Below are 23,451 nucleotides of genomic sequence, written 5' to 3' on the forward strand. Positions count from 1 at the left end.
TGGGCTGAGGCAGGGGTAGGGGGTGGAGGGGCTAGTTCAGTGCACTAGAGCGCAGGAGTTGCATGCCTGAGGCCTCCGAGATCCTGGTTCAGGCTCAGGCATCACCATAGCCAGAGCTGAGCAGCACTCTGGTCTCTCATGAAAATAAATAAATCTTTTAAATAAATAAATAAGCTAAAAAGCACCAGCCTTGTCTTCCTTCTCCATCTCTCTCAGTCTTTTCACCAAATCCAACATTTGAGCCTCCCCCCGCCGTACACACAGACACCTGCATGAAATCCCTTTTCCTTCCCAACTATAGGTGACTTACTTGCCTTGAACATATCAGCAAATAGAGTTGTAAGGCTCAGTAGAAAGGTTTGCTTCATTTCCAACCACTTTTATTCTTTTCTTATATCAAGTTTAGATTGACCTTTTTTAAAGTCCAATAATAATTCTGTTATTTTATCTCATTATTATTATTTTTTAATTTTACTTTTGATGTCAGGATTTCAGTGCTTCAGGCCAACATTTTCAGGTAAAAAGGCAGAGCAAGAGACAAAGGGAGAGAGAGAGAGATAGCAAAGCCCCCAAAATTCACTCAGTGTGGTGGAGGCCAGGCTTAAATCTGGCTCTGGTGCATGACAAAGCAGACTCCCTCCCAAGTGAGTTAACAGCTAACCTCTTAACTGTGCTTGAAAAAATAATCTTTTTCAAAATGTTATGTAATGCTGAGGATGGAAGCCAGGACCTCACAGCTGTCGAGCTTGAGCTCTACTTCTGAGCCAGTTTCTTGAGCCAACCTTGATTTCAGTGTTTGTAAGAGAGTAACCGAAGTACTACTCTATCACCATCCTTGGAGTTCCCTAAATGAAAAACTTTCTTTCTTGGAAAGTGTCCTTGGTAGTTATTTCAATATGGATGCCCATGTGACCTATCTGTGCTCAACATAGACACACACACACACACATACACACACACACACACACACACACACACACACCTTCATAATTCCTACAGTCTGACTTCACCTAAGGGAGCTAGTGCTGCCTTTAGATTTTTTGTCTTAGCTCTGCGTCCAGGCTTCTAGCTAGATGTATAAGTGTGAACTTAACAGTTCACACTTAGGGAGCTGCTTCCATAAAGCAAATAATGCTTTTACCTTCCTTGACAGGGCATTAGAGATCCTTGAAGAAATTAATCTCTCCTTAAGTCGAAAAAATAAATTCAGTGAGGCAGCTTATAACAAGTTGCTTAACAGCAACCTGTCCCTGAAATACAGCCAGCTTGGCTATTTGTCATCAAGTAACATCATCAGTGATGGATTCTATGATTATGGCCGGGTAAGTGGCAGCACTATATTGTATTTTAGTGTGGATGCTAATTCTTCTAATGTGGATGATAATTTCTTTTTTAATGATGATTGTCATTACACAGCAGTTTTGAGAGCTGCTTATCATAATTTATATTCTCTTGAGAATTATTTATTTTACTTTGCAAGAGAGAACAGAGGACCACTCTGTTTTGGCATAAGGAGGTGATGGGGAATGAATCTTGGACCCCAAGACAAGCAAATCTGGTATAGTACTGTTATGCTGTCTCCCTGTTCCTAATCTCAATGGACAGAAATTTGTGAATCAGAGTCTCATCTTTCAATTTTCCTGGCCCAGACATTTGCATTTGTGGACAGTTTTAACTCAAATCTGCTATCTTACACTGAAGTTACCGAGCTACAAGTCAGAGAAGATGTGAAAGGAACAGGTACAGTTTCTAGGGTTCAGAGTTAGTGATAAGATAGAAGTTTAAGCCTTGCTATTAATTATAATCTAATTGTTTGAACTAGATTGTATTGCTGGCCTTTAAAATGTAAAGAATGTTACTTTTCTTAGCCACATTTCTGCTCAGACTTTTAAAGCAGTTTACAGTTCAGCAGAATTCACTCCTAATGTGGGGAGACATAGCAAACTAAAAGCTAGAATCCTGAGGACTTTTCAGCATTGCTGCACTAGTCATGCTTTCTACATCTTTTGGAAACCAAAAACAATAGGGATAATAGAAGGAGGGGGGATTAAGACTCACAAATCCCATCTCAAAACTCAGAAACAGAAATGAAGTGCTGCCTTCAGTCAAATTGATCTCTGGGCTAAGAGTCCCTGAGATCAGGAAGAAGCTGTGCAGGAAGAAGAATGCAAAAGGAAAAAGGAGCACAGAGAGGAGCAAAAGAGGTAGTGGTGGCAGATACCGTAAAGCACCATTGAACATGTGGGCAGGTGAGCAGCTGAGGAGTGAGCTGGTAGTTAAAATGAGGTGGGTAGAGCAAGGGACTGCTGTCCTGTGTTCGATCCCAGCTCTGCATGTGCTGGGTGTTCCTCTGATCACTCTTTCTCTCCTGTGAAACTCTTATCTCAAATAGTAAAATCAGCCTCTAAAGGAAAAATGTGTATGTGTATACATGTAGACACACACATGCATGCAGACATGCACAGAGGCTTTCTTAATATACACAGTTGCCTTTTTAATGTTGTAGGGTCAAGGAGGGTTGAAATTCTAGTCAATCTTTCTACAAGTTGAAAGCACTCATATAACTGCTGTAGAGGGGTCACTGTCGTTGCAGATTCAGCCAACCCACTGGGCAAATGCACAAATATTGAATCTGCAAATACAGAACCTAAGACTAGAAAAAGAAAATGCCGTAGACAGAAGTTGAAAAATAAGAACTGAAAGGAAAACACTAAGCAGAACTTGGATTGGAGTTGGTGTACTGCACCAAAGTAAAAGACTCTGGGGTGGGAGGGAGGGTTGAATTGTCATGTGGAAACTGAGAAATCTTACACATGTACAAACTACTGTATTTTACTGTCGACTGTAAACCATTCATCAATCCCCTAATAAAGAAAAATAAATTAAAAAAAATAAAATGCCTTTAAGGAAATCTTTCCAGTGCCAACTGAAGTTGTTCAAGGGTCAAGTATGCTTCCTGGAGTGATGGTGAGGCTGAGGAGGTGAAGCCACATGCTATCTGTGCCCAGCAGTGCAGGGCCTGAGGGACAGGGTGAGCAAGGCTGGTGAGTGAAGCCCTTGTGCACTAGCTAGGCTCAAAGAAGCAGACAGCGCCTGAGAGAGTCACAGTGCTAAGTCATATTCGCAAGAAGCACTCACTCTATCGTGGTCACAGAACCAAAGATGTCTGCGATAATACATTTAAAATAAAAGGTTAGCCTGGTGGGGCTGTTAGGTAATTCACCCAGTAGAGTGCACACATTACCATGTGCAAGAACCTGGGTTCAAGCCCAGGGTCACAATATGGGAATCCCTAGAGAGGGAACTTCTAGAGGGGTGGGTTGATGTGGTGGTAGATTGATGTGGTGTCCTTCTCTCTGTCTTTCTCTCCCTCCATCCCTCCTTCTCTCTGTATCTCCCTCTATCTAGTGAAAAGGAAAAAAACATGACCACCAGAAATGGTGGAATTGTACAGGCATTGAACACAGTGATAAGCCTTGTGGTTAAAGAAAAATGGCTAACCTGAATTTTTAATTTTCTTTTTCTGCTTCCTCTAATCACCACCATCAGCCCAGGAAACACACACACACACACACACCCCACACACACACACTCTGAGACACCGCTGCTCCCGGAAAGCCCATCTCCTGTAATGATGAGTAATTTAGAAAGAAGCAGCACAACATCAGCACAAAGATGCTATAAGAAAAAAAAATGAGAAGAGCAGAAAAACCAACAAAGGAAATGAATAGTGGGGGGGAGGGAGGGGAGACACAAATGTTGCCATGGATTAGATAAAATTGTGACAAGATATATCTGTTGATAGTGTTTTAAAAATTTTCAGGAGGCAATTTCCTTTATAAAGAATTCTCTCATTCATTCAGTGAATATTGTGCTGCTAATATTGTAGATTTTCACTGTGTCAGTGAACAAAAGAAACAAAGATCCTACTCCTATAGAACCTGTGAGAGGAGACAGACAATACACAATAAACCTCACAAATAAACTGTGTCACATGATCAAGATGATCAGAGCTTGGGGATGGGGGAGTTAAGCAGAGGCAGGTTAAGGGGCTTTGTAGTGCTTCGAGCCAAACTGATGGTTGTAATTTTAGACCTGTTCTTCAATTAGACCTCCTTGAAAAGGTAATACTGGAGCGGAAATATGAAGGAGAGGGATTTAGGGAAGAAGAACTTTGAGGCTGAGGAAACAACTAATATAGACTCCTTAGGGTATAAACATGCTTGGCATGTTTTCAGAGTAACAGAGTCAATGTAGCTAAGGCTTTAAGAACAGGGAGCAGAGAATGAGAGGAGAGAGGTAGCCTTAAAAAACTGTGAGTCTTACATTGGCAAGATTTTTCTTTACTTTCAATGAGTGGAAAAACTGTGGCTGAGTCTTGATCAGAATGTCACAGTTCATTTTATTTTAAAGGATTGGGGAAAGTGTCTTGGATTGGGGAGGGGAATTTATTTAAAACATGACTGAAAATAGACCTCAGGAGTGGATTTTTTTTTTTTTTTTTCCTCCAGGGTTATTGCTGGGCTTGGTGCCTGCACCATGAATCCACCGCTCCTGGAGGCCATTTTTCCCCCTTTTTGTTGCAGCCTCGTTGCGGTTATTATTGCTATTGTTGACGTTGCTTTGTTGTTGGATAGGACAGAGAGAAATGGAGAGAGGAGGGGAAGACAGAGAGAGAGGGGAGAGAAAGATAGACACCTGCAGACCTGCTTCACCGCCCATGAAGCGACGCCCCTGCAGGTGGGGAGCCGGGGGCTCGAACCGGGAAGGATTGGATTTTATGGAATCCTGTTTACAGGGTTTTGTTTAGCCTGGCTTTAGTTATTCCCACATTTATAGTGATCTGTTTAGTAGTTACTTACTCTTACAGTAAGTTCTCCCTTATTTATATAGATGGATTTGCAAACTCAAATACTTCTAGGGAATTAAATACGTAATGCAATTGCCAAAGTAAAGCAGAAGAGATTGTGGGGAGCAGGAGAGGAACATCCTGTCCAAAGGTGGTTAGAGGTCCACACGGTTAGGGTTTTTCTCTCTCTCTCTCTCTCTGTCTCTCTTATCTGTGTGCATGAGAGAGAAAAAGAGAAAGATTGGAGGCCTTATATTCTACAATATACCTTCTTTAAATATACCCCATGCAGACAATACTTTGCAGCTCTTATATTTTCTACAGATCAGTCCTGGCACCAGACTTTTGCCTTTGAAGGAACTGTGCTTACAAGAACCAAATGATCTCCGGGCCATCCTCTTAATTAACAGCAAGACCTCTGACATGTGAGTCTCTGAGGAGAAGGAGGGATGTAGAGAAGCATTGTGTCATTTGCCCATCACCATGCAAATAAGGCTTCCCAGCATGGCATCTTCCCTCTGTGAAAGCCAGCACTCACCCATAAGTCCACAGCTCACACAGTAAAGGCCATGGCGTCACTCCACAGAGGTTCATCCTCTGACTCTGTCGTACCAGTCTAGTCGTATGTTTTTCGGCAGCCAGAAATGTGGAGCCCTTTGCTTACATGAAGTGATTTAACAAAGTCTAAGTAGATGGAAGGAAACCAAGATGAATTGTGTTTATAAATCTCCTGGATTAGGGGCCAGGTGGTGGCACACCTGGTTGCACACGTTACCTAACGTGCAAAGACCCAGGTTCAAGCCCCTGGTCCCTACCTGCAGTAGGGTGGCGGGGGAGCTTCATGAGTGGTGAAGCAGGTCTGCAGATGTGTGTCTGTCTATCTCTCTCCTACTCTATTTCTCTTTTCCCTCTCACTTTCTGTCTCAATCCAATAAAAAAATAAATAAAATTGTTTAAAAATAAATCTCCTGGATTGTATATAGGTATAATAAGATTGCTTATGTTAAAATAAATAGCAGGGTTCACATTTTTACTTCTTAAAAAACTGTTGTTGTCTCCAGGACTTTGTGCATTAGCATATTTTATCAACCCAGGTTAACTTTTTTGGAGATAGAGAAAGAGACACAGAGAGGAAGAGATACCATAGCACTGAAGCTTTCCCCACACTGTAGTACTGCCAAGTGGTGCCAGGGCTCTAATCGGGCATGACAAGATAGGCCCCCTCACTGATGAGTTATCTCTTGGGACCCAGAGCTAAAGAGTCAAGCTTCCACATCCTTCTTTAGACTAGCTATGTAGCTAGCTCAGTGTGTGAAAGCACAGGATTTTCCTGTCTGAGTTCTCAGATACTACCACAAGTCCCTTGGAACTACCATAAGCCCAAACCACCATACATCTCCTTTTTAAAAGGAAGGGGCAGGTGATGGCATACCTGGCTGAGTGCACACATTACCATGTGCAAGAACCTGAGTCCAAGCCCCCAGACCCCACCTGCAGGAGGGGAAGCTTCACAAGCAGAGAAGCAGGGCTGCAGGTGTCTTTCTCCCTCTTTATCTCCCCTCCCCTCTCAATTTCTCTCTGTCTCTATCCATTAAATAAATAACATCTTTTTCAAAGTCCACCACACAGTGCTGTGGATTTTTAAAAAAAGCCATACATACCTATGCATCTATACATTTTTGTATGACACATTTTGTAGGACTATTTCCTTTTCTAGCCCAGGGAAAACTTTCTACATTCCTTTTTGTTCTGTCTGAATCTGTCCTTCACGCCTTTACAACAGCAAGCATGTCAGCCTTAAAAGTCAGCTTCAGATTTCCAGAAAGAAAAAGTTCTGTAGGACAGAACCAGTATTGACAAACTGCTTTAACACAAAAGTAATTTCAGACACGTGACATTTCAGCTCCCCTCCTCCGTCAACGGAAGATAAGTCGTCAGATATTGGCTACGGACGAAGTATTTCTTCCTCATCTTCCTTGAGGCGAGCGAGCAAAGAAAGGGCCAAGTAAGAGTGTGGGGGAATGGTTTGTGCCTGGAATCTGTTATTATTTTACATGTGACTGAATCTGGCTGGGATGTCTTCACATGACAAGAGAAAAACAGTTATCGTTTCAGTACCGGACTGGGCTCTCCCACAGAGGAGAAGCCAGAACCTGCTTCTGGGCGGAATACTTCTCTGAGCAAAAGCACCGTGAAAGAGAAAGGACTAAGGTAGGCCATAGGTCATGGTAATGCAGTGATGACAAAGTGTCATTTCATTCCCCGCAGAGCTGGGGAAAGACTGGGGTGGCTTTTGTTGTTGCTTTTACTTTCTGCCAGTATATTGGGTTGTGGGAAAAATCATGACATGGTTTTTCTATGCAAAAATTTGATTGGCCTCAGACCTTGCTTATGCATGCTGTCACTCCTCCAGCTCATTTTTCATTTAGACAGAGAGAGAGGGAGGGAGAGACACAGAAGCAGAGAGCTGCAAAGCTTCTGCCCTTCTGCAAAGCTTCTGCCCTTCTGCCCTTGTCATAGCACCTCCCATGTGGTGGTAGGCTTGAACCTGAGCATGCAGACGCCCTAAACAGTGAACCACCTCTTTCACTGGGTGGGGTGGCTTTGAAACCGGAAGCTTTTTCTTCTGGAATCAGTATGGAATCAGTATGTTGAATCAGGCAGAATGCCAGAGCAGAAGTGTAAAAAGTACCTTCCTTTTTTTGCACCCAGTCTTTTAAAGACTTTTGGGAATTTCTTCTCCTATCTCCCAGTGGGAACTTTGGTCATTTCCATCACCAGAATTATCTTGAGTCACAATTTTGTAGCAACTGAAGACTCTTGCCTGTCATTTCAGGAGTCAACAGAAAATGAACTTTTTTTTTTTTTTTTTGGCCCTGGCACAGCTATGGCAAGACCCAGGGCTAATTGTACTGAGGGATCAGGGCAGCTCTCCTTTCTCTGCCCCTTCAGTCTAACCCCACCCCCAGCCCCAACCCACTCCCCACCCCTCTACCATCCTGCTCACAGTGCCCCTCAAATGGCACAGAGACTGAGGAAAGGGGACGAGGACAAAATCTTCTTGTGACTGAAACAATTACAGTGTGGCTTCATGCCTTTTAGGTTGGAATATTGTAGACAGACATTCCCCCTATTTACATTTTTCATAAATAACTTTCATTGTGGCAGCACTGGTTTTTAACATTATATGTTTCAGGTGCACAGCATTGCATTCCACATCTGGATCCGTTACATTTTGATCCCCACCCCAAGTCTAATTTCCATTACCCACCCCCAACCCCATGCCCCCAGCACTGGCCTTCCTTTGCTCCCACCTCGGACCCCATGTTTAGCCATTTCTTAACAGTTTTCTTATGGATACTTTCCTGAAGTCTTCCCCAAACTACTTGGACTTGAGGCCACCCTCCACAACCTTAATGATTATACACTTGCACCCTTCAGAACCACTGTGGCATTACAGGCATTTTAGTAATACTTATATTGAGAATTTTTTTTAGGGGGAAAAGAAGGTAAGGGCTGGGTAGATAGCTCATTGACTAGGCTGTGTGACCTCCCATGTGCAAGGCCCAGATTCAAATCCTGGTACTACATGGGTGTGCCAAAGCACCTAGGAAGCTTCAGTACTGTGATGTCTCTTTCTCTCTTATGTCTCTCTCTGAATGAAAAAGTTCTTGGGAGAAGTGAAATTGCACATGTCAGAAGCAGCTCTGTACACACACACACACACACACACACACACACACACACACACACACCCTAAATGGAGACCATCTGCTGAGGTCACCTAAAGGGTAAGAGTTTGATCTCCTCCTTGGTTTCAGAAATGTTTACTTTGTACTTCTGACTCTATTTTATTTTTCTTAATTTATTTTTTATTGGGGGATTTTACAGTCCACAGTAAGCACAACAGTATACATGCATAACATTTCCCAGTTTTCCACATTGCAATATAACCCCCACTAGGTCCTCTGCCATCATGTTCCAGGACCTGAACTCTCCCCCCACCCCAATCCCCACCCCGGAGTCTTTTACTTTGATGCAATACACTAACTCCAGTCCAAGTTCTGCTTAGTGTTTTCTTTTCTGATCTCATTTTTCAACTTGTGCCTATAAGTGAGATCATCTATTTTTCATTGTCAGTCACGGTTGCTAATTGTTCTGATCATTGCTTCTAATGGGTTCCTCTTGATGTAGCTCACACTCCGTGCTGGCCCCTTTCCTCTCTCCCTCCCACTTCTCTCTCACCCTTTACTTTTTATGCTGCATGGGTTTTGGACTGAGAACTCCATGAGGACAAGCCTTGTGATTCTTGTGTTTGAAAATGCCAGTTGCAACCCCCGCCCCAACTTCCTGGCCAAATGCCGAGTATGCTCATCAGAGAGTGATTCTCTTGTTTCTCCTTGGTCAGTTACCTTCTTCATACTTCTTCCCTAGGCTTCACTGAAACTAACAAGTCTCATATACCCTCTAAAGCTTTTCCTCGAGGGGAAATTGCTCACCTGGTAGAGTGTAGGACTTGCATGCCTGAGACTTCCAGTTCTACCCCTATGCTGCATACAGAGAGACTTCTCTCTCGCAGCTAAAATTCTCTCTACTTCACATGAAACACATTAAAAACAACAACAACACATGGGTCAAGCAGCGGTGCATGGTTGAGTACACATGTTACAATTTATAAGGATTCTGGTTCAAGTCCCTGGTTCCCACCTACAGGGGGACTTCACAAGCAGTGAAGCAGTGTTGCAGATGTATCTCTCTCTCTCTCTCTCTCTATCTCTATCTCTTCTTCCTCTCAGTTTCTCTCTACCCTATCAAAATGAATTTTTTTAAAAAGACACTATCCTTAGAATAAATACTTCCTATACCCTTTATTGAGCTGTATTACAGGTTCTATCTGCACCTCATTCTTTTCAAACCATTTTCATAAATATTAACTTTATTGTACTTGAGTTTATTACACATACTTAAAAGTTTATTGTTTCTCTGTCTCCTGTTTCAGATCCTTCCAATCTGTTTATCTCTGGAGCCCTTTAGATCTTTACAGCATAAGTTTAACATTCCTACGACTCAGATAAATCTTGATCTCCATCATATAATGATTTCCTAGAACATTTCTGGTTTCCAAACAATTCCTTAAACCCTCTAATATTACTTGTCTTTCTGATTTGCTTTCTCCCTTCCTCCATATCTTGGCTAGCATCAAAATTCTTTCAGAAATAGTTACTGTGTCTTACCTTTAAATACCTTCTCATCTTCTTTATTTGAGTTTATCTAGTCAGCAAATACTTAAGGGAGCATAAATGAGGAACCAAAAAGTTCCTCAGTTGAGGCAAGAGCAAAGAACCTGTGAGAAAGTAGACAACAAACAAGAAACACACACTCTTCTAAGTCCAGGGGGGAAACATCAAATCTCCACTTTGTAAAATATTCCCTTCCTGGAATAAATTTGATGAAAGAAGACAACCAGCTGTAATAGAGTTTAGTTTTTTTGGGTTTTTTTTTTACATCGAACTCCTTGTTTCTTCATCACTCAGGGACAGTTTATCAAATGCTACTTGGTAGTATCATTATTTTTCACACAGCAACATCTCCTCACCTAGACTGAAACCCCAAATGGGCTGGAGTCACGATTAGTACTTCTCCCAGCTGTCTTGCCCTGTGGTGTCAGAGAATTAGCAGGTGATTAAACTCAGAAATTAAAGTCTGACAGATTCTTTACTGTTTACCTACTCACCTACTCATTCATATCCTGATACAGAAAGTGGCCTCACTGTTTTGGGTTCCCAGAGTAACTCTGTTTTCTGATATAATTTTACTAAAGTGAACAGTTCTGTTAGCTCTAGTCATAAAATGAGTTTCTTTCCTAGGATTCATTTTACAGGAGCTAGTGTTGCAGTTTCCAATCTCATGTTTCCATATTTATTAAGAAATGAAATTGATTTAAGTATTGAAGTCTTTATTAATACAACTTGGCAGACTTCATGGGAAAGAAATCCAAACGAAATACTCCTATTTATAGCAACAGGAAACAACAGCTCAGGGGCTCTGGTAAATTTCTCTCTTTAATCATCCTAATACATTTAGCCCAGTGTCCTGGCTATCATCTTCTGCATGCCAAAGCATTCTTCTTACTTCAGGCCACACATGTAATGAGAAATATCTCTGCTTTGTTTTCTGGGTAACTGAGGAATCACAGGATGAGCGCTCATAAAGCTGCCCTGGAATTGTAGAAGACCTACCTATGCTTCCTGCCATTGTCACTGGCCTTCTTAGTGTTGGCTTCTATCTCGTAAAAGTCTTAACATGCCTGTGAAGATTTCAGTTTATTTATTTTACATGAAAAAAAAGGAAAGGAGTTAAGATGGCCTATCTGGGAAATAACAGTTTTGCTAAGAGACTTTATCATAAACTATCCATTTAATACATCAGACACTCACATGACTTAGCTGTAGCATATATGGTACTGAATTAGAAAATATAAAACTTTGAAGGTAAAAATATAGCTCACCCCCCAGAATATGGGCCTTGCCATGGGCATGGACATGTGGGAGTGTCATGGCACCGGGAGAAGCAAAGCTCCTGCGCTCTGCTATTTTGTCTTTGTCTGTCTGCCTCTCACCCCCTCTTCCCTCTCCCGCTCCCTCTTTATCACTGAAAAAAAAAATGGAAAAGTCACCTTAGGGATGGTGAAATCATTCATATGTGAGATGCTGATGCCAGGAGAGAAGAGAGGGAGGGAGGGAGAAAAGGAGGATGGGAGGGAAGGAGGAAGGACCTTTTCTGCTGGTTGCAGAGTTTTGTGTAGTTTGACAACAGCGATTGGTGAAATTGCTTTAATTTTCCCTCACCCTGTATCATGCTCACCTTTAAGTTACTTTACCACTAATGGAACAGGATGCTCAATGTGTGTGATTACTTTTAAAAAAAAATTTTTATATTTATTTATTTTTCCCTTTTGTTGCCCTTGTTTTTTATTGTTGTTGTAGTTATTATTATTGTCATTATTGTTGGATAGGACAGAGAGAAATGGAGAGAGGAGGAGAAGACAGGGGGAGAGAAAGATAGACACCTGCAAACCTACTTCACCACCTGTGAAGTGCCCCCCCTGCAGGTGGAGAGATGGGGCTGGAACCAGGATCCTTCCGCTGGTCCTTGTGCTTTGCGCCACGTGCACTTAACCTGCTGCGTTACTGCCCGTCTCCCAAATGTGTGTGATTACTTAAAAGAGACACCTCCCTCCCTTAGTCTAGCCCAGTGCTCTTGACTTTCATATAAGGTAGAGAACATACACACACACACTTCCTAGTCATGCTGTTATGTTATAACATGCTATAAGTCATGCTGTGTTATATGTTATCATGTGACAAAGCTGCACCCAAGGAAGTCAACCATGATTCACAGAGACTCAAGCTTGGATAGAGGAAGCAGGCCTGTCCTGACTCTGGTTCTTCCTGACTCATCACGTCCCAGTCAGCTCTGAGGACTACCTTCCTCCCCTGGTGTTGGCTGGGGGTAGCTGCCATGCTCAGAGAAAGCTGCACAGAAAAGCATGCAATGAGAAAAGGCAGCCCAGTACTAGCTCCTTCTCCTACCTGCCTAAAACTCGACTTCTCTAAAACCCCCCCCATCAAATATAATATGGTAAAAAAGAAAAAAAAAACTGTATCAAGGAAAGTTTTCAGCAAATGAGACCAGGTAGACTGAGGTAAGCAGTGTTGGATGCAAAGTCAACTATCATTTTAGCTTTCTTGACTTCCTGACAACCTACTTTTAATCTCGTTGTTCTCAGTAAGGTTACAAAGTAAGAGCTGCTGCAAAAGGTGCTGTCTCAACAAGGTCAAAGCCCACCACAAAAAAGAAAAGAAAAGAAAATCTGGCCTCAGGGCTGGGCCACCTGGTTAAGCACACACTTTACCATGCACAAGGGCATGGGTTCAAGCCCTGAGCCCCTACCTGTAGGGGAAAAGCTTCACGAGTGGTGAAGCAGTGCAGCAGGTGTCTCTCTGTCTCTCCCTCTCCCTCCTTCTCCTTCCCTCTCAATTTCTCTCTCTTCTATCAAATCAAATAAAAGTAGAGATGTGTTGTGAATGAAAAGAAAAAAAGAAAAGAAAACCTGGCCTCAAAGGCCAAAGGCCAAAGGCCATGCAGAGCAGTGTAGTTAAAGTAGGTATTTAAGGTAAGTGTGTGATAGACATTAGAGGCAGCAATTCTTTTTTAATTCTCAAATGAAGTGTTTATTTACATATTCTTTTATTATTATTATTTTTTAAATATGTATTCCCTTTTGTTGCCCTTGTTGTTTTATTGTTGTAGTTATTATTGTTGTTGATGTTGTCGTTGTTGGACAGAACAGAGAGAAATGGAGAGAGGAGGGGAAGACAGGAGGAAAGATAGACACCTGCAGGCCTGCTTCACCACCTGTGTAGCGACTCCCCTGCAGGTGGAGAGATGGGGCTCGAACCTGGATCCTTCCACCGGTCCTTGTGCTTTGCGCCACCTGTGCTTAACCCGCTGCGCTATCACCCAACTCCCTATTTACATATTCTTAACTGGAAACATTGAGAGGTAAAACAGATCAGAACATGATGGTCTTACTAGAAGGAGTTCTATAGTTCCCCTTAAAATATAGTTCCATTGAAAGTAGCTACACCCCTTGTTCCCTGTGCTAAACTACAGAGTGGGTGGGAACTATGGGGGGTGGAGAAAGGATAGTGAGGGGGGACACCCACAGCCTCCCCAACAGTCTGCACCCCTGGAAACTTGGTCTCCTTTTTCCTTTTCTTTCCTTTTTTATTTTATTTTATTATTTATTTATTTTACCAGATCACTGTTCAGCTCTGGCTTATGGTGGTGCAGGGGATTGAACCTGGGACTTTGGAGTCTCCGGCATGAGTCTCTTTGCATAACCATTATGCTACCTAGCCCCACCCCTTTCTTCTTATTCTCCCCCACCCCTCTCTCTGAGACTTTCATAACTTCACCTTCTTAAAAAAATTGTGATTAAATAATGGTTTACAAATTTTTAAGATTATATAGGTATCGTTCCACATTGTACCCACCACCACTATTCTGTAAACCACCTCCCATCACACCCCTCTTCACCTCCCCCACCTCCTTTCATTCACTCTTAGACCTGACCTACTGCTCAAGGTCAGTTTTGGTCATAATGGTTGCCTCTCGACCCACCACTGACTGTGGCTGAACCCAGAATCAGTCTCTCTCTCTCTGCCTCTCCTTCCCTAGGGTAAAAGGATAAAAAGATGCTGTCAGGCTTACTCTAGGCCCAGTGTTATTTCCCAGCACTACAACACTGCATTAAAAAATAAGTAAATGGGGAGTCGGGCTGTAGCGCAGCGGGTTAAGCGCAGGTGGCGCAAAGCACAAGGACCGGCATAAGGATCCCGGTTCGAACCCCGGCTCCCCACCTGCAGGGGAATCGCTTCACAGGCGGTGAAGCAGGTCTGCAGGTGTCTATCTTTCTCTCCTCCTCTCTGTCTTCCCCTCCTCTCTCCATTTATCTCTGTCCTATCCAACAACGACGACAACAACAATAATAACTACAACAATAAAACAAGGGCAACAAAAGGGGATAAATAAATAAAATAAAATATTTAAAAAAATAAGTAAATAAAAAAACCCTCTAACAAGTAGAAATAAAATAATGATGCATGTATTTTTAGATTTCTTGTATTTTTATTTGTTGGATAGAGACAGCCAGAAATTGAGAGGGAAGGAGAAGATAGAGTGGGAGAGAGACAGACAGACACCTACAGCACTACTTCACCACTCGCAAAGCTTTCTCCCTGCAGATGGGGACCAGGGGCTCAAACCCTTGTGCATTGTCACATGCACATTCAACCAGCTACACCACTGCCTGGCCCCACAATGATTCATTTCCCTTCTGAAGGAGAGAGAGAGTGAAAGAAACCACAGCACGGAAGCTTCCTGCCATGCATTAAGAGCTGAGCCTGAACTTTGGTCGCTCAAATGACAAACATTGCATTGTCCAAGTGAGCTCTTCACTGGCCCAATTCTGTGGGTTTAAAATATATTTTTTTGTTTACAGAGAGAGAGAGAGAGAGAGAGAGAGAGAGAGAGAGGGAGGGGGAGGGGGAGGAGGGAGAGGGAGAGGGAGAGGGAGAGGGAGAGGGAGAGGGAGAGGGAGAGGGAGAGGGAGAGGGAGAGGGAGAGGGAGAGGGAGAGAGATACAAAGAAAGAAAGATACCAGAGCACTGCTCAGCTCTGGCTTATGGTGGGGCTCAGGATTGAATCTGGGACCTTGAAGCCTCAGACATGAAAGTATTTTGCAGAACCATTATGCTGTCTCCCCAGCTGAAATTCTGAAGCAGAGATGGGTATAATGATCTCATAACCAAGATGCAAAATAATTCCATCAACCTGGAAAACCTAACCTTTGGCATTCTCTAATCTGTTCTGTTTAGTCTTTTTTTTTTTTTATAATGCCATGTGAAAAAAAAGTCTTGCAGTATTAACTTCTGAAACTGACTTCCTGCATTAAGTATAATGCCTCTGAGATTATTCCAAATTGTGTAAATTCATAGTCTATTCCTTCATATTTCCGAGTAGCATTTCATCACACTATGGATGTCAACTAATATCAAGTAGTATTTCATGGGTGTCCTGTGATAAATTCATTCATCTGTTGAAGGATATTTGAATTGTCTCCAGTTAGGGGCATTACAAAGTTATTATAAATATTCATGCACAGGTTTTTGTGGGGATGTAAGTTTTAGTTTTTGGGGGGTAAATAAATGGAAATTATATTTCTGGGTCATATAATAACTATGTGACACACGTGAGCTTTTCCAGTATAGTTTGAGCAGTTTGTATTTTCTCTTTTTTTAATATTTTACTTTTCCTATTAGAGAGAGAGAGACTGAGACCAGAGCACTGCTCAGCTCTGGCTTATGGTGGTGCTAGGGATGGGATCTGGGACCATGGAGACTCAGGCGTGGAGTCTTTTACATAACTATTTTGTTTTCCTCCTTCGTTCCTTCTTTCCTCCTTCCTTCCTTCCTTCCTTCCTTCCTTCCTTCCTTCCTTCCTTCCTTCCTCCACTTCTTTTTTGCCTTTTATTGCCACCAGGATTACTGCCGGGGTTTGGTGACAGCACTGTGAATCTACTTTTCTAGAGGTCACTTGTCCTATTTTTTTTCTTTCTTTTTATTTTATGAAGAAATAAAGAAATTGAGAGGGGAGGGAGAAATAGGGAGAGAGTAAGAGAAGATACCTGCAGACCTGCTTCACAGTGCATAAAGCATCCCCCTACAGGTGGGAAGCCAGAGCTGTAACCTAGGTCCTTGTACATGGCAACGTGTGTGCACATAACCCAGTGCACTGGTGCCTAGCACTCCGAATTTTGCATTTTCATTTTATCTGAGAGTTTCAGGTGCTCCAAATCCTCACTAGCAATATATATGCTAGAGTGTATTTTTTTTTTAGTGATTTAATATTGATTTACAAAGTTACAAGATAACAGGGGTACAACTCTCCCAACATTCCCATCACCTGAGTTCTGGACCCCAATCTCTCCATTGTAAGCTATGGCTGTCCTCCCAAGGTTATATATATGGATTAACTGTTATTTCTACAACTATCTGTCTATAATTGTATCTATTTGCTTTTTCTTTTTTAAGGTCCCATCTTCTCGTCCTTTCCAAGTCACATATACACCTATTACTAATAGGGACATTCAAATGTCCCTCCCTTTTTCTTCCTCTCTCTCCAGTTCCAGATGGAGTTGGAGTTCGGAGCCCTCTGCTCATCTTCCCCCTATCATTTCTCCCCCATTGAGAGTATAGATCAAAATTATTTTGGGGGAGCAGAAGATGGGAGTTCTGGCTTCTGAAATTGCTTCTCTGCTGGATATGGACATTGGCAGGTGGATCTATACCCTCAGCTTGTTTCTGTCTTTCGCTAGTGGGGTAGAGCTCTGGAGGGGAGAGGTTCCAGGACCCATTGGTGAGGTCATCTGCCCAGGGAAGTCAGGATAGAATCATGATAGTGTCTGCAACTTAGTGGCTAAAAGTTGGCAAGATATAAAATGGGGAAAATGGTTAATGAACAGGAAACAAAAAGTAGGAGTAGATGAGATGAGAATAGGGATCTTAGGGTGGAAAGAAGCTAGCAAGTCCATTTTAGGCCTGTTCCTGGGGGCCCACGACTCTCATAGTTTTTTGCTTGAGTTTGATAGCTAACATGGAGTTAGATTAAAATATTGTCTGAAAAGATGGTGTCAGATTAGTGAAAAGGGCTAGAAAGTTGGATTAGGGCAGAGAGTAACTCCCATTCTTGAAAAAAAAATCTGTGAATAAAATAATTTATTTATTTATCTATTTATTTTTGTCTCCAGGGTTATCACTGGGGCTCAGTGCCTGCACCACGAAAGCACTGCTCCTAGAGGCTATTTTTCCCTTTTGTTGCCTTTGTTGTATATTGTTGTTATTATTATTATTGTTATTGCTGTCATTGTTGATAAGACAGAGAGAATTTGAGAGAGGAGGGGAAGACAGAGAGGGTAGAAAAAGATAGACACCTGCAGACCTGCTTCACCACTTATAAAGCGACCCCCCCTGCAGGTGGGGAGCCGGGGGCTTGAACCGGGTTCCTTACACTGGTCCGTGCACTTTGCGCCATGTGTGCTTAACCCACTGCACTACCGCCCGGCCCCCTAAAATTTCACTTTTTTAAATACAGAGTAACCCATGAATTTTTGTGTCATGCTTGTGCAGAGTCCATGCTAAACCCTATATTATTCCAATTTTAGTAGCTGTGCTGCCAAAACAAGAACCAGAATGTGGTTTTTATAATGTAATATTGAAAGCTGATCTCTCTTACACAACTATAAAATTCTATTAATGTCATTGAGAATTCGAAGATGCTTGTCTAGTGTGGTGAAGGCACAGTGCTGTCTCTCTGTGGTGATCCTCAGATCAACCCAGCACAGTTTAGTGCTCATTCATTGTGTGGTGTTGATCACTGCTGTTTATTCTCAAAGGAAAGGCCGAGGGAAAAAGGAGGAGGAGAAAGTGAAGGAAGAGGAAGAGGTTGCAGCAATCCCCAAGCTGCCTGGAGAAGGAACCACAGATAAAGAATGGTTTCCTCCTTCTGATCCTGACTTCTGTGTTTATGTGCACGAGGTGACCAAATCCATACTCCCCAAGACCAATATTAGGGATCAGATTGAAGCTCTTGCAAAGTAAGTTGTCTGTATGTAGCCATATATTTTAATTTCTGAAAAATGCTTTTTATTTCAGTGGTTTGCATTTTAACCAGTATTCAATTATACCATAACAAAATAGAGCCCTACAGCCCCATGCCTCTGCCTCTGAGTAGAACTGCAATAGTTTGCAAAACAAACAACAACAACAACAACAACAACAACAAAAATCTCAGCTTCCATTTTAGATCATGTTTGTGCTAAGAATCAGAACCAAGAACTGGAAATTGCTTGATGGAAAGTGCCCCAAAGCCACTGCACACATCTTTCAATGTGATCCTAAACAAGTTATGAATGAATCTAAAGTCTGAAAATCAAATCACCCCCAAGGTAGATGAGGTCTTCACCAGGGAATAGGATACATGGAGAATTCTTTCTTTTTTTTTAAATTAGTGATTTAATAATGATTGACAAGATTGTGGGATAAGAGGGGTACAATTCCATACAGCTCCCACCACCAGACTTCTATATCCCATCACCTCCATTGGAAGCTTCCCTAGTCTTTATCCCTCTGGGAGCATGGACCAAAGATCTTTATGGAGTACAGAAGGTGGGAAACCTGGCTTCTGTAATTGCTTCTCCTCTGGGCATGGACGTTGACAGGTCTCTCCATACCACCAGCCTGTTTCTACCTTTCCCTAGTGGGGAAGGTATCTTTGGAGGTGGGGTTCCAGGATACTTTATCAACTCACAAGTTAGTTTCCTATGCAGCAGCTATTCCCTGCTTTAGTGGTGTGGGTCTGCCATTTTGTGTTCCATATTGCTCCAAAGTAAGAGTATTATAAGAGCTGGTCATTTGGGTGGACTGGGTGAGTTTAATAAACCAGGGAAGCTGCCTTCTTAATTCTGCCATTTCATTCAGTCCCACTAAGAGAAGGCTCAGAACTTTCCCTAAGAGCTCTAACAGCTTGGGAATCGCCAGTCTGGAAGCAGCGTTGGTGACTGACACTAACCAGTAGGTGAACGATGGATGGTGTGACAGCTGCTGTCTCCATGGGAGCCTGTCTCCACTCCAAATAGAAGGGAGCCACAGTCATCAAGGCTAGATGTGACAACTGCAAGAAACCCAGCCGCCAGATCATTGACTTCTTGTCAGCCAGAACTGGAAAGAAAGCGTTCTTTTGGTGATTGAACTTTCTCTGATGTCCTTGAGAAGTGATGACTCAAACAGATTCAGCTCGGTTCAGCATTTGTCAAATTTCCTCTTCCTTCATTCCTGTCAGGAATTCTTCCCATCAGTCACACGTAACTGTTTTTTCTTTTAAGTCAGACCCACATCAAGTTAGAGATGCAGAGATTTTTGTCCTCATGTTTTTGTTTCCTTAGTACTTATTTACAGCAACACATGGCTGTTATCTGTCCAAGACCCTTCTCTTATTCTTGTTTGTTTGTTTGGTGCTGAGAAATGCACTACACACCAGGTGCCTCTTCAGCTCATTAGTTTCTATTCTACATACAGAGAAAGGGAGAGAGACTGAGACCAAAGCATCACTGTGTCATCATGGAGTTCCCTTTGACGCCATCCTTGGCACTCCCACATTCTGTCAGAGATCAAACCCAGGGTCTTACACACAATAAACTCAATGCGCTTTCTCCCTGCATCTTGATCTTCTTTGCTTGGTTCAACACACAACCAGATGAAATGCTTCAAGGTTTATACTTGTGTCTCTGGTCCAGGAGTGTAGCTGGCTTAGCTGGTAGTGGATTTTTTGCAGGTTGTATTTACTAATTTCTCCAGTGGGAGCCTCAGAGTAGAGGAAGCCCACAGGGAAAGCACACCCCACTCACCTCACCTTCCCTCCTCACCTGTGAGCCCAATTTCCCTTTGTACTTCATCTCTTCTCTAACTTTAGCTATCTCTAAATGAAAAAAAGTAAGATTTAAATGTAAAAATTACAAGTTGAAAAATATTTTTGAGTCTAAAAGAATGTCCTATGTGTCTTGTCTCTGAGTTTAGTTCCTCTGAAGGAGGATTGGACTTCAGATTAAAACATTCACAATTAAGATAGAATGTCTTAAGAGTAAGATAGAATGTCTAATTGCGTCTGGTACAAGTCCACTGTGATACTGATTTGTAAATTGTAAATATTGAGCTACTTAGCATTCACTTATAGAAACAAGGGCTATGGAATTGTGCTAAGTGGAATTGTTAATACTAACCTATTTATAAGTGCATTTTAACATAAAACAAACAATAAAAAATCAGAGAGAATGTAGTTTTTACAGGTACATATAGTTACACTCAAGGCATCCAAAGTGAAGCACTAAGCTTGACTGATTTGCTCTCAATGTCATTGACACAGGTATGTGGCAGAAAAAATGGGTGGCAGAATTCCAAGAGACAAGCTGCATGATTTCAGCTGGGAACTTCATATAAGTGAGCTGAAATTTCAACTAAAATCCAATGTGATACCAATTGGACTGGTCAAGAAAGGAATCTTCTACCATCGAGCTTTGCTTTTCAAGGTATTCAAGCTGTCTTGCCCCATTTGCTGTTAGAAACATTTCATCATTATCATAACAGAGTGAGTCAGGTACTAACATTCAACCAGACAAAACTGATTCCACTATTTAAATGTACTTACATTTGATCTCTGTGTGCCTGTGTATATACCCACAAACCCATATCCATGTCCTTATATTCACCAGACTGTTGGAAGCAATATTCATGCAGCAGGTATCACACACCCACTGCTGGTCAAAATCTTCTCTAGGGCCTGAGGATACAGACATACCAAACTCATCAGGACCTGCATGCTAGGGGCACCTGTGCCACACTGTGGGCTACAAGGTGGTGTCAGTTTCAGGGAAACAAATGATATAAAGACTGAGTATTAGAGGTTCAACAGGATTCATCAGGTGAAGAGTGAAGGCAAAAATATATACTAAGCAAAGCAAACTTTATTTTATAAAATGGAAATATTGATAAGACCATAGGATAATAGGGTTACAATTCCACACAATTCCCACTAGCAGAACTTCATATCCAATCCCCTCCCTCAATAGCTTTCCTATTCCTTATCCCTCTTTATAGACCCAGGATTGTTATGGGTGTAGAAGGTGGGAAGTCGGGCTTCCGTAATTGCTTCATCGCTGAAGATGGGCATTGACAGGTCTATCAATACTCCCAGCCTGTCTCTCTCTTTCCCTATTGGGGTAGGGTTCTGGGGAGGTGGGGCTCTAGGACACATTGGTGGGGTCATCTGCCCAGTGAAGTCAGTTTGGCATTGTGATAGTATCTGGAACCTGGTGATTGAAAAAGAGTTAAGATATAAAGCAGAATAAGTTGTTGACTAATCATAAACCTAAAGACAGGACATTACAGATGAAGATTTGGGGTCTGCATTTTGGAAAAAGCTTGTTGGTCTATTTTAGGTATATTCCAGGGGGCCCATGACCCTACTAGTTTTTGCCTGAGCTTGACATCTAACATGCAGGTGACTTAGGTTATTGTCTGGGGAGATGGTGTCATAGGTGGAAGAAAAACTAGAAAGTTGGATCAAGGAGGAGAGTAGCTCCCAAATATGGGAAAATATATAAATATTATTAGCTGTAAACCGCATCTATTTGATCTGGGGCCCATAGTCAGCACGGGAGCCTATGTAACCTCTGCATCTCTGTAGGTCTGAACTAGCATTCTGTGGTCACAGCTAGGAACATTCCAGGCTGCACTAATTTTAGGATCCATCATCCTTGGGTGATAGGTAGAGTATGTTATCCAACCTCCCTTCGGAGAATGGAACATTCCCTGGCCTTCTTGATCCACATTAAGGGCAAGGTCCTATAGGGGCCCACAAAAGGGTCCATTATGTTGTTCCTGATGGAGATGACCAGTGACAGTGGTGAGAGGGATCCACTAGAGGTCTAGGCCTACCATGTCTGTGTGGGAATCCCAGGATTCCCTAACCAGGGCCCCAGGTGATAGGTTGGCCTGATAGTGACTAAAGAGTCATCATTAAAGTATGCCAGTCTCTTGCCCTTATTCAGCTTTTGCAGTCCTTACTTTGACAAGGTTAGCTTTGGAGTGACTGAGGGAAGTGTAATAGAAAGTAGGTAAGGAGGGTGTCTAGGTCTAGCTTTCCTCTTGCAGGTGGGGGTCAGGGGCTTGAGCCTAGGTCCTCGTACACTGTAATGTGTGCACTTAACCAGATGTATCACCACCTGATCCAAACTTTAAAAATGTTTAACCAGAGCATTGCTGAGCTCTGGTTTATGGTGGTACAGGGCACTAAGAGTTTTAGGCATGACCTCAGAGTTTTAGGCATGACCACTGTGCTCTCTAGCCAGCTCTATTGACATTTTTTAAGTGGCACTAGAGAATGAACTGGGGGTGGGGGGAGGCTTGTACATGTGTTATACTGTAAAACCATCTCCCAGCTCAATTATTCTATAAGGGAGGAAAAGGAAAGACACCAACCACCACTCCACTATCCATGAAGCTCCCTCTGGTGCTATCTATAGTGCTCCAGTGAGGTGCCAGGGCCTTGAACCCAGAGCCTTATGCATGGCAAGGCATTCACTGGACCAGGTGAGCAATTTTCTGGTCCTAAACATATAATTCAGACAACACAATTCTTGCCTTCTGGATCTAGAACCTTCTCTGAGCACTTATTTTACAACAGCATTCACAGCTCTAAACACTTAACTCATTTCTTCCGTACAGTCATCCTGTGAGGTAAGGGTGTGTGTGTGTGTGTGTGTGTGTGTGTGTGTGTGTGTGTGTGTGTGTGTGTGTGTGTGTGTGTCTGTGTGTGTGTCTGTGTGTGTGTCTGTGTGTGTGTGTGTCTGTGTGTGTGTGTGTGTCTGTGTGTGTGTGTGTCTGTGTCTGTGTCCTCCACCATTTCAAAGATGAGGAAGCACTGAGAGGGTGATCTATTTGCTTCAGGTGACAATAGCTGGTAAAAATGACTGAATCAAAATCCGAACCCAGGCAGAGTCTCTTGTCCACTATGACACGGTCAAGGTGCTCCCATGTTGTTTTTAAAAACTCAGCGTCAGGGCAAACTGAAGAGGCAGCTTCCAAGGAATACAAGGAAGCCCCAAGGAGGGAGGTGGCAAGCAGCCTGAGAAGGATATGGACACTCACAGTTCTGCTCCACACACACACCCAGCCCCCCACTCATGTCTCACAGAATAAATGGACCCAAAGTCAGTCCCCACCAATCTGATCCCTACTCTCAGTTCCAATGCACATCACACCCAAGAGCAGGCTAGATTTGAGGGAAGATTGATAGATAGACTCATGCTGCAGCCAGTGGAATGGCTTTGCTCTAGAGATGTTATTCATCTTGTGCTGATACAGTGCAGTGGAACTGCCTAGAAAATGTCACTTCCCAGCAGGACCTCCACAGAGATTCTGACT

The 23,451-nt window shown here is 42.6% G+C and overlaps 1 protein-coding gene and 1 non-coding gene across 10 annotated transcripts in view; one reads left to right on the forward strand and one right to left on the reverse strand.

The window, feature by feature from the left end:
* ARMC3 (armadillo repeat containing 3) overlaps positions 1 to 23,451 on the forward strand; it is a 220,415-nt gene that overhangs the window by 196,428 nt on the left and 536 nt on the right. For 4 of the 9 annotated variants that reach the window (XM_060192278.1, XM_060192279.1, XM_060192277.1 and 1 more), the window contains 6 exons: positions 1,154 to 1,322; positions 5,156 to 5,274; positions 6,753 to 6,854; positions 6,953 to 7,060; positions 17,868 to 18,068; positions 20,393 to 20,555. In XM_060192278.1, the coding sequence (XP_060048261.1) occupies positions 1,154 to 1,322; positions 5,156 to 5,274; positions 6,753 to 6,854; positions 6,953 to 7,060; positions 17,868 to 18,068; positions 20,393 to 20,555 (862 nt within the window). Of the gene's footprint in view, positions 1 to 1,153; positions 1,323 to 5,155; positions 5,275 to 6,752; positions 6,855 to 6,952; positions 7,061 to 17,867; positions 18,069 to 18,265; positions 18,464 to 20,392; positions 20,556 to 23,451 lie in introns of those variants that run through there. The other 5 variants (XM_060192284.1, XM_060192280.1, XM_007526391.3 and 2 more) reach the window with 5 other exon arrangements.
* Positions 17,557 to 17,660, reverse strand: LOC132539157 (U6 spliceosomal RNA). The gene has a single exon (XR_009550459.1). It is a non-coding gene; the product is annotated as a U6 spliceosomal RNA (small nuclear RNA).

Source organism: Erinaceus europaeus, chromosome 6 (assembly GCF_950295315.1).
Source record: "Erinaceus europaeus chromosome 6, mEriEur2.1, whole genome shotgun sequence".
NCBI lineage: Eukaryota > Metazoa > Chordata > Mammalia > Eulipotyphla > Erinaceidae > Erinaceus > Erinaceus europaeus.